At 35.3% G+C, this 14,263-nt stretch overlaps 3 protein-coding genes across 9 annotated transcripts; all 3 read left to right on the top strand.

Annotated features, from left to right (window-relative positions):
* The first annotated feature begins 565 nt into the window (after nucleotides 1–565).
* LOC114400225 (ATP-dependent Clp protease proteolytic subunit-related protein 3, chloroplastic-like) lies at nucleotides 566–4,771 on the top strand. Its single transcript, XM_028362566.1, has 10 exons — nucleotides 566–942; nucleotides 1,229–1,330; nucleotides 1,462–1,584; nucleotides 1,746–1,805; nucleotides 2,149–2,245; nucleotides 2,327–2,400; nucleotides 3,218–3,271; nucleotides 3,367–3,450; nucleotides 3,548–3,674; nucleotides 4,351–4,771. The coding sequence occupies exons 1-9, from the start codon at nucleotides 649–651 to the stop codon at nucleotides 3,641–3,643; spliced, it is 984 nt and encodes a 327-aa protein (XP_028218367.1). The 5' UTR covers nucleotides 566–648; the 3' UTR covers nucleotides 3,644–3,674; nucleotides 4,351–4,771.
* A 287-nt stretch (nucleotides 4,772–5,058) lies between these two features.
* Nucleotides 5,059–8,784, top strand: LOC114400224. Of its 7 annotated transcripts, none has more exons than XM_028362563.1 (8): nucleotides 5,059–5,653; nucleotides 5,746–5,823; nucleotides 5,912–6,054; nucleotides 6,208–6,278; nucleotides 6,616–6,711; nucleotides 7,933–8,047; nucleotides 8,249–8,341; nucleotides 8,447–8,784. In XM_028362563.1, exons 1-7 carry the CDS (start codon nucleotides 5,225–5,227, stop codon nucleotides 8,337–8,339), a joined length of 1,023 nt encoding a protein of 340 aa, XP_028218364.1. In that variant the 5' UTR covers nucleotides 5,059–5,224; the 3' UTR covers nucleotides 8,340–8,341; nucleotides 8,447–8,784. The 7 variants fall into 7 exon arrangements, 3 of the variants coding, with proteins under 3 accessions (XP_028218364.1, XP_028218363.1, XP_028218365.1); XM_028362562.1 differs by having other exon boundaries at nucleotides 5,063–5,653; nucleotides 5,751–5,828; XR_003663909.1 differs by lacking the exons at nucleotides 7,933–8,047; nucleotides 8,447–8,784 and adding an exon at nucleotides 7,050–7,435 and having other exon boundaries at nucleotides 5,065–5,653; nucleotides 5,751–5,828.
* A 129-nt stretch (nucleotides 8,785–8,913) lies between these two features.
* LOC114400222 lies at nucleotides 8,914–13,724 on the top strand. Its single transcript, XM_028362561.1, has 7 exons — nucleotides 8,914–10,082; nucleotides 10,209–10,327; nucleotides 10,425–10,490; nucleotides 10,592–10,789; nucleotides 11,212–11,330; nucleotides 12,423–12,528; nucleotides 12,815–13,724. The coding sequence occupies exons 1-7, from the start codon at nucleotides 9,848–9,850 to the stop codon at nucleotides 13,373–13,375; spliced, it is 1,404 nt and encodes a 467-aa protein (XP_028218362.1). The 5' UTR covers nucleotides 8,914–9,847; the 3' UTR covers nucleotides 13,376–13,724.
* The last annotated feature ends 539 nt before the right edge of the window (nucleotides 13,725–14,263 follow it).

Here is a 14,263-nt window from a genome sequence, read left to right as displayed (position 1 = left end):
TTTGGCCTTTAAAATCATGGTGAAAAATTAAAAATATGGAAATAACTATTTTATATTTTGACTTTTAACGTGAAAATGAAATTATTTATGTTAAGGGTGTTTGAGAGAACTTATAATCTAATTTAAAATTTCAGTTGTTGTTTTTAGAAAATAGGTTATTTCCAAAATAAGCCAGATGTTTGAGATCCTAGTTTAAATTTAGGAAAAACTTTTTTTTTTACATATAAAAAATTTGTTTTCTTTCAATTGTTTTTATACAATTTTAATATGTATTTTTTTCATTCAAACGAAATTAATTATTCAGCAAACTTACCCAAACAAATATTGATATGATTATAATCAATTATTGAAATAATATAATTTTTACGGTTGTCCCAAACACACCAATCTAATCCAAACATATTATTTATAATTGTGTGACGTATTAAAGTAGAGTTCTATTAATTTCGTCAGCAATTTTATAAGGAAGAAATTGAAAAAAAAGACTAAAATGAAAAATCAAATGCAATATTGACGGGTAAAAAATGATATATAAAGCAATAAAATATATCGAAACAGCTGTATATTAAATATTAAACTAGAGATTAGAGAAACTTGGCAGTTGATATTTGGTGGCTCATCTGTTTCTGGTTGAAGTGTTTGTGCAGCATGGCCATGGTAGGCGGAACCATGATGGCTGCGTATTTGCGTGTATCCATGCCCACTTCCCCACAGTCCCCCACCACTACGAGGAGGAGATGCAGAAATCTGAAAACTTCTTGCTCCGTTAACAGACCCAAAATTCCAATGCCCCCTCTCAACCCTAAAGACCCCTTTCTCTCCAAGCTCGCTTCCGTCGCTGCTTCTTCCCCTGAAACGCTCCTCAACACTCCCAAAAACTCCGACACCCTTCCTTATCTCGACATCTTCGACTCCCCCAAACTCATGGCAACTCCCGCTCAAGTAATTATATATTTTCTCACTTATGGCTCAGTATTTGATTTGTGCTAGGATTTCTGGTAACATAACATGCTACTTAGTACTTACTTCCTGGTACAAATTATAAATTAGAATTTAGTGTCCCAGCTTCTGTGCTTAGTATTTTTGAATTAAACATGTGCTGAAAGAGATTGGATGGCCTGTTTTTTCTGGCTGAGTGACCTATATAGTGTATACTATTTGTAATTTGTATTTCCTGTAGTCATGCTTATATGTTGGGGTAACTCAATTAATTGTGTGGTTGAATTAGGTTGAAAGGTCTGTTTCATACAACGAACACCGGCCCAGAAGGCCGCCACCTGACCTGCCTTCGCTGCTTCTCCATGGTAGAATTGTTTACATTGGCATGCCTGTAAGTGTTCAATTGTCAATTGTGTATTGTTTTATGTGTTATTGCATCTGGTTCCGATTCTGCTGTTTATTGCAGTTAATACTTTGTTGTTGCAATTTGTACAACCTGCTATGACTGTTTTTGAATCTCAGTTGGTGCCAGCTGTCACGGAGCTTGTCGTTGCAGAATTGATGTACTTGCAGTATATGGATCCTAAAGAGCCAATCTATATTTACATAAATTCCACTGGGACTACGCGAGATGATGGTGAAACGGTAATTGGCTTCTGGCTTGCTGTTTATGTGAAATGTTCGATTTGCTGTGGTCACTTTACTTTGTATTTTTTATATCTGTAGTTTAAGATAATCTATAAATTAAGCGGTCTGTCTTCCTTTCTCCTTTGTTATCCTCATGCCTTTTGAGTTCTTGCATTCAGGTAGGCATGGAGACAGAAGGTTTTGCCATTTATGATGCAATGATGCAGTTGAAAAATGAGGTTTGTTTCTTTAAATTAAGAATCACTTCGAATGATTATTTAGTTGCATGCCTTGTTGACTACTATTGATGATGGTTCTTGGTAGTAACAAGATGAGACAAGATTGTGGGTTACCTTGGGTTTCTGTTTAAAATTAATTGCACGTGTTTATTTGATGTGCTACAGTTTATTAGCATGTCATATGGCATTTATGTTTATGACTTAATTTAAGCTACTTATTTCTAAACAATTCTGATGGGCAGCAGGATTGTTCTTCCTTGTGGAGCTGTGTGTTTTTCTCTTCACTAACATTTGAACATATCTTTTGTCATGTATTTGGATTTGGATTTGGCGTCCTGAGCAGATACACACAGTGGCGGTTGGATCTGCTATAGGTCAAGCCTGTTTGCTACTTTCAGCAGGGTCTCCGGGTAAACGCTTTATGATGCCACATGCTAAAGGTACAGTTTGGATTTAACTTTGTGGCTTTGTTCCTTTAATTCCTTACAGATGTAATAGTTTTCTATTGATTTCTGTTTCAGCCATGATTCAGCAGCCTCGTATTCCTTCCTCTGGGTTGATGCCTGCAAGTGATGTTCTTATTCGTGCAAAGGAGGTTAGTCTACTTTGGTCCCCCCTCTCCCCAAATGGTTATGGTTGTTTGGCAATCACCATGTAATATTGCCTGACTATTTTTCTTGTCGATAAAGTTACATTAGAACACTATTCATGCAGGAAGCTTTTATAGTACTTCCAATTAGAGTTCAAGAGTTTTATATATCCTTTTGACTTTCATATTTTAAATATAATCTCTCCATGGAATTCCTTGGTTGCAGATTTGCCCCCAAACATCTTAGCAAATTTTCTTTCTTTCTAAACCTAGTCTCCATAATTTGTTTGTAAATGAGTTTTTGAGTGTCTTTCTAGTTTAAGATCTAGTACTTTATCTTCACTCACAAATCTTAAATGCAAACACTTGATGGAATTCCTAGTCACAGATTCATCCATACCTTTGGGAGCAATTATTCATTCTATTTTTCTTTCTTGATCTAAGACTTTATCTTCACTCACAAATTTTAAATGCAAACACTTGATGGAATTCTAGTCACAGATTCATTCATACCTTTGGGAGCAATTGTTCATTCTATTTTTCTTTCTTGATCTAAGACTTTATCTTCACTCACAAAGTTTAATTGCAAACTCTTGATGGAATTCCTAGACACAGATTCATTTGTACCTTTGGGAGCAATTATTCATCTTTTCTTTCTTTCCACGTTTACTTTCAATTATATCATTAGATTAAATGCTAAATGTGAATCTGAACATTTTCTTTCCCCGTCCCTCCTATCTCCTCCTTTTGTTTTTATTTAAACCCTAAACAATGTCCAATTATGTATTTAAAATGTTTCTTTACAATTCTTTTTTTTCCTCAGGTGATAATTAACCGGGACAATCTGGTTAAACTACTGGCCAAACACACGGGAAATGTGAGTATCATGCACAGGTACTAGATGTCATATATAATTCAGGGAAGATGAGGTAAAATCTAATTTCTGTTATTTGCTTCTTTCTAAATTACTAGTCAGAGGAAACAGTTGCTAATGTGATGAAGAGACCATATTATATGGATGCAACAAGGGCTAAGGAATTTGGGGTCATTGATAGAGTAAGTACTTATTTACATAGTGTCAATGGGTTCTCTTCCTCAGTGTATGTTCTTCAACATGCATGGCTGACCAAACCAATGCTGGAACTGTTCCCAGATTCTTTGGCGTGGTCAGGAAAAGGTTATGGCAGATGTTGCTTCTCCAGATGACTGGGACAAGGGTGCTGGTATCAAAATTGTAGATGGATTCTAGTTCCTCTTTTGTGGATACGTTTCTTGTCAATGTAAGTGCATCATATTTTTCCTGTTTTTTTCCTGTTTTGTTGGGAGGGGGCGGATGCAAAGGTGACTGCTGCTTGAAATTTGGCCGTAAGAACCAAGTAGATGACATCTCCCGTAGTTGACATCTCCCTTGTTGGAGCTCCTAAGCTCCTCTGGTAGATTGAAGCATACAGGCGGTGTTAGGAAAAATAGAAAACCAGCTGAGTTCTTTAAATTAAGATGCAAATATTAATTTGAACTAGTTTCTAAACATTATATTTATTTTGCCTAAAGTTTGTATTTGAAGCAGTTTAATAAATTGCGTTTGGTTATCATTTTAAAAATTGTGTAGATAAAGTGAAAAAGAAGGATGGGAGAGAAAATAAGCTGCTTTTGATCCAAATAGAAACTACTTATTTTGTAGCCAACTCTGTTGAATTTCTCTGGAACCCTTTTGTAATAAATGGCTTAACAAGTTGAAGATAACCTATGTTGACATTAGCAAATGATGCAACCCCAATGTGATGTGTATCTACTATCTAAACTTTTTCCTTGAACATCAAAGGCACAACCTGATATTCTCAACTGCATGATAAATGTTTCTCTAATTTTCTAATTTAGTTTGCTGTGGCATGTTAGTTTTTTTTTTTAAATACTAAGCAAAGTTTTACTTATTTTTGTGATGATGCTGCCTTTCAGGTCACATGTTTCGGTAGGATTTGTTTTCATGGTCTACGGGTCCGGAAATGTTCCACAGCTATTCTTCATAGAACACTGACCCGTAGTTACCCAAGTGCCCAGGAGACAGAGGAGTTGATGGACGTTTTACTAAGAATGTCCCGAAAAAAGAAAAGAAAAGAAAAAGAAATAGTGATTGTTCATCCATGTAATCATATACAGTGATTGGTTCTGACTATTAGTTAGTCATTGGCTGCCTACCCGAATTTTACACAGGGACTGTGATTGGCGTTTATCATTACACAATTAAATAGAGTACATAATTTGTAATCTTTTTGTTTCTATATCATTCGATCAGAGATGAACCAAAAGAAACATCTTTGCAAATCACGTACCACTCTTCTCTTTCAATTTAATTTAATTGTAGCGTAGCATTTCTTTACTGTGTTTGAAATCACCAGAGTGAAAAATAATTATGAATACCTTGCATGTTAAGACTCGTTTAAATTTAGATAACTTTAAGAATTTAATTTATTTATATTTCAATTTGGTCTGTAATTTATTACACTAACATTTCATGAATTGTGTCGTAATCATTATTCCGCTTCAAATATATTCATTTTAATTTTATTTTAAAGTTTTAGCGTTCCAGACATTTTGGGTTAATCTTAATAACCTGCCATGCTCTTCACCAAAATTATTGACGGAAAGTGATACCAAGATCGTAGCATCCGTGACCAATGGGGTACAAAACTCATGTAACACTGTCAACTAGAGACGAAATATCAAATTCGAACATTACCTAGGATGCAACAACAACCTTTTCGATGTCAATTATAACCCCAAAATCGAATTATTTGTGCACTGTTACTGGGTTGGGTCAACTCTAATTACAATGAGTTATCCTTCACTCTCATTCCAATTCGCACCATTACTCTCATTTTCTCTTACAGCATTATCCTTGCCACCATTACCGGTCTTTTCGAAGCGTTACTCTCCATCATCATCTTCACCTATCCCCAAAGCCACTCCCTCTCACTTATTGTCACTGTTGGGTTCCAAAACTCAGTCCTCAGCCGTGAATCCCGTGGTAGCACGCGGCCTCAAATCATGCTTCAAATTCCTCGTTCCTTTCTCTCCAGTGCAGCCTCGTCACCGGAAATTGGGTTTGGGCCTGCCCAAACTCACTGTCCCAAGTCAGAGAGAGGAGAACGAGCTTATTTGGTGGCCGCCAGAGCCCGTTTTGGAGCTGGCGCGTCTCGCCGTCGATTCTGGCGGCGACCCCGCCGCTATTCATCGCCTTCTTGACCCAACCATTATCCCGGTCAGTTTTTTTTTCTCTTTTTTTCTTTAGTTAGTTATCATTACCAATGCGTTCAGTGTTAATTGAACGCGTGGTGTTGTGAATTGTGATAGCATAGGTACCTGATTGTGAAGGATCAAAGGAAGAGCGCTGTGAGCTCACCAGAACTCGCTATGGCAGACGCTTCGTTTGTGAGGTTCCTTCAACAATAGAAATAGCTCATAGAGAGAAAGAAATTGATAGAGTACTTAAGTTGTATTTCTCTCTCAAATGTTGCAGGAACTGAACCTGTATCTGCAGTTTTTGTTTGAACTCATTGTTGATCGAGGTCCATCTGTTGGGTTGGATGTTGCCTTGAACCGGTTTGATCTGTTCCATGGTCACCTTTTTCTAGCGCTAGACTCTGGAAGACTTGGTATCTTGTATGTTCAATTGTTAAAAGTAGTTATTCTTATACCTTTTTTTTCCCGTGTTATAAGTTATATGTATTATAGATTAAATATAATTCACGTTTTAAGAATGTTTAGGTTTGTTACAGTTAAGACTTAAGAATGCAACAATTTCACATTTGGCAGATTCCATGCGAAGGAATACCCAGCATATGATAAGCAAGTGTTCCCGTACAATATGGGTTTTTGTCAGAGAGGTAATTGCTATCACTACATAAATGTTGTGTATAGTTCAAGTTACTTTCTTCTCTGCTAATCTTCCAGTTTATTGTAGGTTGTGTTTGGAAATTCTGTACTATTGTGTTGTCTGAATCTTGTGAGAGTTCTTCATAATTTTTATTTGTGTGTGCTTGTGTGTGAGGAAGAAGACATGAGATGGAGAGAGAGGGGAGAACATTGATGACTTATTTTGCTAATTTATGACCCTCCTTGTGAATGGCATGTATATAAATATTTGCTTGTCTTTTCCTATGATACTCAACTTTTGAAAAGAGACATTTTTTTTTCCTATCCTTTGCTCTTCTTTTCTTTCAGGGTCCAATGTGACATATGATGATTCAATGAATCTGAGAAATATTCTCTGGCTGGCTCCAATGCTTGGCGATTCTGGTGAATTTTGGGTGGCACCAGGTATTTTAACGGAAATTACCATATCTGTATAAAGTTCAAATGTTTTTTCATATGGGTTGTTGTGATTTGGGACCTTTCTTATTCCTTAGAGTGATACATTAGGTATATGAGCCTGAAGTATGGCGGCAAACAATGTTTTGAAGTTGATTTGTTCTTTTTGGCTTTTGAAATTATTAGATGTTGTGGCACTTGATAATTAGGGACATATACTTTCCCGTGTTAAATTCATTGAGTAGTTGTCTTATGTAGCCTGGTTTTTTAGTGTAAAAGAAAACTGGATTCTTTGAAGCATGTTCTATTACCACATTGCATTGATACCCTCTTGTGGTTACTTGCAGAGAGTCCTCTTAACCCTAACTGCATTGCACAGATAAGATTCTGAGACCCCTTAACTTTTCATGGATAACTGTTATACCCAAATAACAACCCAAGTCTTTGGTATAGGACACATTAGAAATCAATTAACTGTTCTTTTATGGCTCTATCACAAATCACAAGCTATCCCAAAAGCTTAAAGTATTTGGTGAAAGCTCATTAATGTCCTTATTACATCTCTAACACACCCCTTATGCCCTTTGGTATAGGACAATGCACAAATTCACCAACCTTATGCTGCATTTCAACTATTTTTTAGGAGAATGGGGCTGATAAGTATCAAGTCACAACCACTTAGTCAAGGAGGCTCGACGCTAGGTCAAGAATTAACTATCCCAAAAATTGTTAGGTGAATGCTCATAAATAACTTTGTTACATCAACAGTCTCCCTAAAAAAAACTTTATTACATGAATAACATGCTCTAAAATATAGTTTGAGGGAAAATGGCACATGATTTTGACTAATTGACCTTTAAACCTGTAGCAGATAGAATTCATTCAACCTTTTACAATGAGGTAGTGACTACCTGAGTCTGGTACATAGATGCATGAATAAATAAAAGAACATCATGTTTTTGGGTATCACACTACCTTTTGCCTGTTCTCAGAAGGTTTTTACTTGTCTGTGTTCTTCCTACATCAAGTGAAGGTGGATGTCTACACTTCTGCATAATTTGAATGTTTAACATGTCTACTTCTGTGTTCATAGTCTGCATTGACATTGATATCTTAGAGATCTTCTGTCCTACCTTACTAAAACATCTATTCACCAATTTTTATCTCTTTGTTTCTGTTGATTTGAACTCAAACTGGATGCTTAGTGACTGATAGACCTTCTATAACTAGAGTCTATGGTAAGTGAAATAAGCGGGGGAACAGGAGGGAAGGTTGTAACTGTCAAAAGAGGAGCTGTACAAAAAAAGGAGGGTCCCTGGATTGCTGCATCTTGGAGATCAAAATTGTAATTGTGATTTGGGGGAAGCCTGGATCTTTTCTGTATTTTCTTCCTATTCTTGGTGTTGCACCACATTGGGGCAAGATCAGGATTTGGGTTCTTCATTAAAAATACATTCTCTTCACTCATTCTAATCCATTTTTACCAGTGACCAACTTTTCTAGGCTTTGATAATTAATCAATGTCTTAATAATATTAATTGCACAGGTGTTCTTGTAGTGCTGGATGCTTGTCCCGATGGAATCATATACAGAGATCTAATACCCGATTATGTAAATTTTGCAAGGACTATATATGAAGGTTAGGGTTTCTCTTTCTTTTCTAGGCTGCTGCTTTGTGAAGCCTGAAACTTGACAGTTTCTTTCAGAAAGGTTGACTTTTTTGTGTTTTCACCTTCCCCTGTAGATGATCTTGGGGATGTTGCTGTTGATGTGAACTACTTGAATGTTGGATCTGAAACCAGAAATTATCAAATATTCATATGCTGATGTTGGGTTCGAGATATGGCGTATGTTCACTTCCCAGTGATACACCAGCTTATATAAATGAAGATTGCCGAAGCTTAAACGAATAATGTATATGCCAACTTCATTTGTAGTGAAGATTGCATAGCATATTTCTTCCAATATGATAGGTTACTTGATAGCTATGTCAGGTACTGTATATGCTTGTGCAATTATTGGCTAACATGACAGGTGCCGCGGATGTTGACGTGGGTTCATGCACTTGATTGATTTTGCGTAGTCTCAGCAATCACGAATGATTTAGTTAGTCAGATTAAGCTTATGCTTGGTAACGCGTAAATTTAAAGAAATAATTACTTATTTTTAAGAAGTTCTCTTAATAAAGTGAAAAAACATGGGTCAGACTAAAGTGAAATAGAATTTTATATATATAAAAGGGATAACATATATACTCCAAACATAAGAAGCCTTCAAACCAACAAAACTACACAAGGCTAAATTAAGAAACACTCTTCATTTTTTTCCAATTTAAAATATGCACACTGGAAGCCCAAAATTAGTCCAAGCTCAAACAGAAGATTCTGAATTATATAAGAACTTGCTTGCATTGTTGAGTCTTGATAAGAATAAGTTGCAATAAATATCTCTCACTGCCGGTCCCATCCAAATGAGAAACATACGACGTGTCATGTAGTTGGTGTGGGTCATCCCTATCCATCCGATTACCAAATTAATCAATAAATAAATAAACAACGTAGAAAGTTTGCTTTTCTAAGAGAGGCTAGTGCGAGTGCCATAGTCAATAAGCGGTGTTAGTAATTTGGTAAAATTATAAATTTGATATTTTTATTTGTGTTAGAATTATAAATTTGTTTATTATATAATTTAATTCATGAAGTTAGTTTCTCATTTTTTTTATCATGTTATTATTTTAGTTTTTAATTCTAAAATTAGATATTAATGGCCTATCACATTTTTTACTGAATATGTATCCTCACGTGTTATATTTTTATTAAATATTAATTTCGTGAAGCGTGACAGGTCAAGAAAACATTAACTATTAGCGTTTAATTTCAAAATTAAAGACTCAACTAAGGAGTTCAATTTCAGGATTTGGAACTGAACCAACAGGATGAAAAAAAAATTGAAGAATTAAATTATAAAGATATCAAAATTGAATTTTAAGATAAATAATAGAATCAAATTTGCAATTTTGGTTGGAAATTTTGCTACATCCATCGTTTTCTCGCTTTGCTACTTGAGCTGAGCCACTATCTTCGCGCCCCATTCATCGGAAACTCCATTCTTCTCTTTGTCTCTCTATTTTCCGTTCCGTTTACCGATGCCCCTTCTCGATCGCGGTGATGTTTGGAAGAGCAAGGCGCGATCCTTGCAGCTACAGTTCCGGGACCGTTTCCGGGTCGCCGTCGACCACCATTGGCGCCGCCGACACCACCACACCTTTATCCCCTCTGCCGATGGCTACTTCTCCTCCACCATTCAACGCTGCCTCAGCCGATTTCGTGATTTCCGAAGGGATTCATTGCCTTCTTCCACCTCTTTCTATCGTAAACGAGGTACTCAATTAATTACCTTACCGTAAATTCAGATATAATAATATTGTGATCAAATGAAATACACGATAGACATTATTGGCTAGGTTTTTCTTTTCACTTGACCATTTTTTGCCTATATATCTACAGTGATTAAGGATTTCAGTTCTGAGGAAGATTCAGCTCTTGTTCGTACGATGCAAGCTGTTGCGGTTCCTGTTCTTGGAAATGTCTGTCACGTGTTTATGAACGGATTAAACCAGGTGCAGGTATGATATGCCAATTTCCAAGTATCTCATTTGGTTTATCATATCTTGCATTCTGATATTTGATGTGACTGGTGTGTGTGTGTGTGTGGAAGAACAGGTGTATGGTTTAGAAAAACTGCACTCCGCGTTGCTGCATAGACCTAAGGGCAAACCTCTTCTTACGGTACGTGCTCTTCCAAGTTGTGGAATATGAATATGAATCTTCGCGCGCGTGTGTGGATTTAATTATTTGACTTGGGATTGGTTTTGATTATTCATTTTCAGGTCAGCAATCATGTTGCTTCCATGGATGATCCGCTTGTTATCGCTTCGCTGCTTCCTCCGAGTGTTCTCTTGGATGCTAGGAATCTCAGATGGACTCTTTGTGCCACTGATAGGTGTTTTAAAAACCCCGTGACTTCTGCATTCTTTCGATCAGTCAAGGTCTTGCCAGTTTCTCGGGGTGACGGGATTTATCAGGAGGTATGAATCCAACAGACAGTAGCTAATAACCTTGTGAAACATGAACTTTTGTCATGTAATTTGAGGCTTTGGACTCTATGACAATAGTTAAACTCTGGAGAGATTTGTGGCTTTTGGTAAAGATCTCACTGTTCTTAATTTTTAAGGTTTATTATTACTCTCCTATGACTTGAATGATTCAATTTATCTTGTGCTTTCCTGTTAACAATTTTGTAAGTCCTTCGTGTCCTTCCTATTCTAGGGGTGCTTTTTTATTTTTTTTATTTTTTATAGTGTAGTCAATTGAGTATACCTGCCTCTATTTGTTTGTATTGATATTTTTCTCTGTCCCCATGTCTCTTGCTTCCTTCCCCTTTGCCTCTCCAAACTGGAACTTCTCTGGTTTGTGATGATTGTAATTCCAACTACTTTCTCTGCTTTAGGGAATGGACTTGGCCCTTTCAAAATTGAACCATGGTGGTTGGGTCCACATATTCCCAGAAGGTAGTCGCTCCCGGGATGGTGGAAAAACAATGGGCTCTTCCAAGAGAGGTGTTGGGAGGTAACAATCTGTCATAGTATTTTGGAGTATAGTGTTAACTGAAAAATTTGCATGTTATGCAAGCCAGTTCTCACGCAAACTTTTACTTGTTTGAGTTGTTTCATAGGAAGACTATTTTCTGATTGTTTAGAGTATTATAATTTAATTGTTGACTGAAGAAATAGTTTGTTCTTCAGAAAATGTTGAAGATGTTCCATTGGTCACTTCAGAATGGAAAAATTACAAATTTTGTTCCTTAGTTTTGACCTGATGGTTAGTTTTTTCCTTAAAACATTGAAATTAGTCAATTGATCCTTAGGAATTCTTTTTCTCCTCCCACTGTCATCCCTTTTTTTGAATTAGATTAAAATTCAGATGATAGAATTTTTTAAATTATTCACAAAATCTATTTGTTGTTATATATTGTGTGTCTAATTTATTTTACCATATATTCAAATGGGAACTTAGAAACATAACTTCTGTTGTTATTATGCTGATGAATTCTGAAAATGAAGTAGTATATTATTACCAATTTACCATTACTTGCCTAAAAAATATTGTTATTTGCTCAAATGACATTAGACTCAATGAAGTTGAGTGGAAACCAAAACTTAGTGAACTAAACACATTTCAAATTTTATTTGTGGAATTGAAAAAGATATGTAAATTTGTTTTCTCTTTAAGATTTTAATGTTTTTATTCAGACTTATGATTTATTTATTTTATTTACAAAAGCATGATCATATAAATTTGGATGTGTTGATATTATGCATATACATTATGAATTTTTAAGGTTATGTTTGTATGATGTTAATGTCTATATTTGTCTTTCTGCTTTTATAGCATGTTTTAGTCAATGTTCAGATTGGGTAAAAGATATTATTTATTTATGCCATGATACATAATAACTTAGAATTTGTTTTTAAAATATCTTGTTACATCTGGGATGTTTCAGATTTGCGCTCTATCATCTCTTTTACTTCTAGTAACCTTGTTCATGAGTTATGGAGTCAATACTATATTTTCATCTGGTATATTTTACTTCTCTTTATTTCTACTATTTTGTAATTTATTAGTGTATAACTGCTTCGTGATTTAAATTTTCCTTATCAGGTTAGTCCTGGATGGAGATAGCATGCCCCTTGTTGTCCCATTTGTACATACAGGGATGCAGGAGATTATGCCTGTAGGTGCTAACTTTCCCAGAATAGGCAAGATGGTATGGATTCTTGATCCATTTGCTTGCTTTAATCAATCTATGAACCTTCCAAGGTTTTAATTGCTGCATGGTATTAGAATGCTAGCTTTAGTAGAAATGCTGTACTCATTGCCCCTTAACTTTTGGATGTTTTTTATCTCCCTCAGATCAAGATGTTCAATTAGAGAGCTTAGATTCTGCATGGCATGGCATGGCATATGTTTTTATTGATATGATTAATTTTAATTATTTGTATTTTTCCGTTTAAATCTTACTCTCATTGGCATGACATGCTTGGATTCTCTAGGTTACAGTGCTCATTGGTGATCCGATAAATTTTGACGATATACTTGAATTTGACATGGAGAAGGGCTCGAATGTGCCCAGAAGACGACTATTTGATGCAGTAGCATCTAGAATTGGTGATAGGTTGCATGAGATGAAGGTCCAGGTTGACACTATCGCCATTGAACAAGAAATGCAGCTACAAGATAACTCCTCACACAGCACTGACCGAACATCTGAAATATTGCAGCAGGTTGATTGGGAATTATTTGGAATGGATAGCTTCATGTCTGTAGAAGATGATTCCAAGCAGAGACAAGAAACAGTTCTCCTCCGAAATGTTAGTGTTTCTCAGCATCATCAAAAATCTCATAGTGATCAGAGTTGGAGAGCTGGGTTCTCATACAGGATGCGTGATTATATTGATCAGATGGAGCTTGTGTCTTTTGCTGCGAGAGGTATATTTATGAATAATGAAACGAAGAACTCTGCTGGCCGTAGCAGAGAGATGGGCCCCTTAAAGGCATGGAAGCAGTTTTTGGAAGCTAATCTATTAAGGCAGTGGAATTACGTCCATTACTGAAAAATATAGTTCCTATAGAGGTTGTAAATTCAAATCTTCGGTTTTCGATTAAAATAATTCAGTTTTTTGTTAGAAAAACAGTTAAACGCAGTAGAATTCCCGAGAATTTGTAACTCTAATAGCTAACTTTTTCGATTAGTTTGATTAAGTTGCAGGGTGGAATTATATTGTGGCACGCGGTCCTGAAGATAGAACTGTAAAAGTCCATTCGTTGTCTTTTCTATTTGAAAAAACTATGGAAGGCACCTAGGAGGAGGACAGAAATAAAATTCATGTAATATATACATAGTTATTTACCAATGTATACTCTTATTTTTTAGAGAATATATTTAGTAAGTTGTATTTTTCATTTTCTAAAAATATATTTAAGTTCTTCTAGAAAATATATATATTTAAGTTAAAAAAGTAAGTAGTATATGTTAAAAAATCTCTTTCTCTCACCCGACGAACACATTGACTATCATTTAATGTTTTCACTTCTCACCTTAACAAGGAACAAATTAATTTACGTCAAATAATCATATATAAATCTTAAGATCGTTTTAATTTGACCTTAATAATCTATTACATGACTAAGATTTAATCTTATATTCTTGTATCTCACTTAATAAATAGTATTATTTTTCTTAGCTCAATTTTATGAAAGAGAAAGTTTACCATTTATAAACGAAATTATTATATACGCAATTCAGTATTGATATTTAGTTTGCTTAGTTTTATGTTTTTTTTTATCATTTACCAATTAAAAACTTATATTTTGAATGAGTTGCTACTTATTATGTGTAAAATTAGTATATCTAGTGTTAAATTGACGCATCAAACAAAGAAAGCTTTAAAAATAACTACCAACATTATTCCCTCACGGATCAATAAATTCGTTTATCTACT

The sequence above is a fragment of the Glycine soja genome, chromosome 19, assembly GCF_004193775.1.
Source record: "Glycine soja cultivar W05 chromosome 19, ASM419377v2, whole genome shotgun sequence".
Classification (NCBI taxonomy): Eukaryota; Viridiplantae; Streptophyta; class Magnoliopsida; order Fabales; family Fabaceae; genus Glycine; species Glycine soja.
The sequence above is the reverse complement of the archived record's forward strand: the minus strand, read 5'-3'. Positions and strand labels throughout refer to the sequence as shown.

What these genes read in the sequence shown, in the direction of transcription:
- LOC114400225 (XM_028362566.1), top strand. Translation starts at nt 649, where the DNA reads ATGGCCATGGTAGGCGGAACCATGATGGCTGCGTATTTGCGTGTATCC. An exon ending in TATGATGCCACATGCTAAAG is followed by an intron (nt 2,246 to 2,326) that starts GTACAGTTTGGA and finishes TTTCTGTTTCAG; the next exon opens with CCATGATTCAGCAGCCTCGT. An exon ending in TTCTTATTCGTGCAAAGGAG is followed by an intron (nt 2,401 to 3,217) that starts GTTAGTCTACTT and finishes TTTTTTCCTCAG; the next exon opens with GTGATAATTAACCGGGACAA.
- LOC114400224 (XM_028362563.1), top strand. Translation starts at nt 5,225, where the DNA reads ATGAGTTATCCTTCACTCTCATTCCAATTCGCACCATTACTCTCATTT. An exon ending in CTATGGCAGACGCTTCGTTT is followed by an intron (nt 5,824 to 5,911) that starts GTGAGGTTCCTT and finishes CAAATGTTGCAG; the next exon opens with GAACTGAACCTGTATCTGCA. An exon ending in GCATCTTGGAGATCAAAATT is followed by an intron (nt 8,048 to 8,248) that starts GTAATTGTGATT and finishes TTAATTGCACAG; the next exon opens with GTGTTCTTGTAGTGCTGGAT.
- LOC114400222 (XM_028362561.1), top strand. Translation starts at nt 9,848, where the DNA reads ATGCCCCTTCTCGATCGCGGTGATGTTTGGAAGAGCAAGGCGCGATCC. An exon ending in GTGACGGGATTTATCAGGAG is followed by an intron (nt 10,790 to 11,211) that starts GTATGAATCCAA and finishes TCTCTGCTTTAG; the next exon opens with GGAATGGACTTGGCCCTTTC. An exon ending in TCCAAGAGAGGTGTTGGGAG is followed by an intron (nt 11,331 to 12,422) that starts GTAACAATCTGT and finishes TTTCCTTATCAG; the next exon opens with GTTAGTCCTGGATGGAGATA.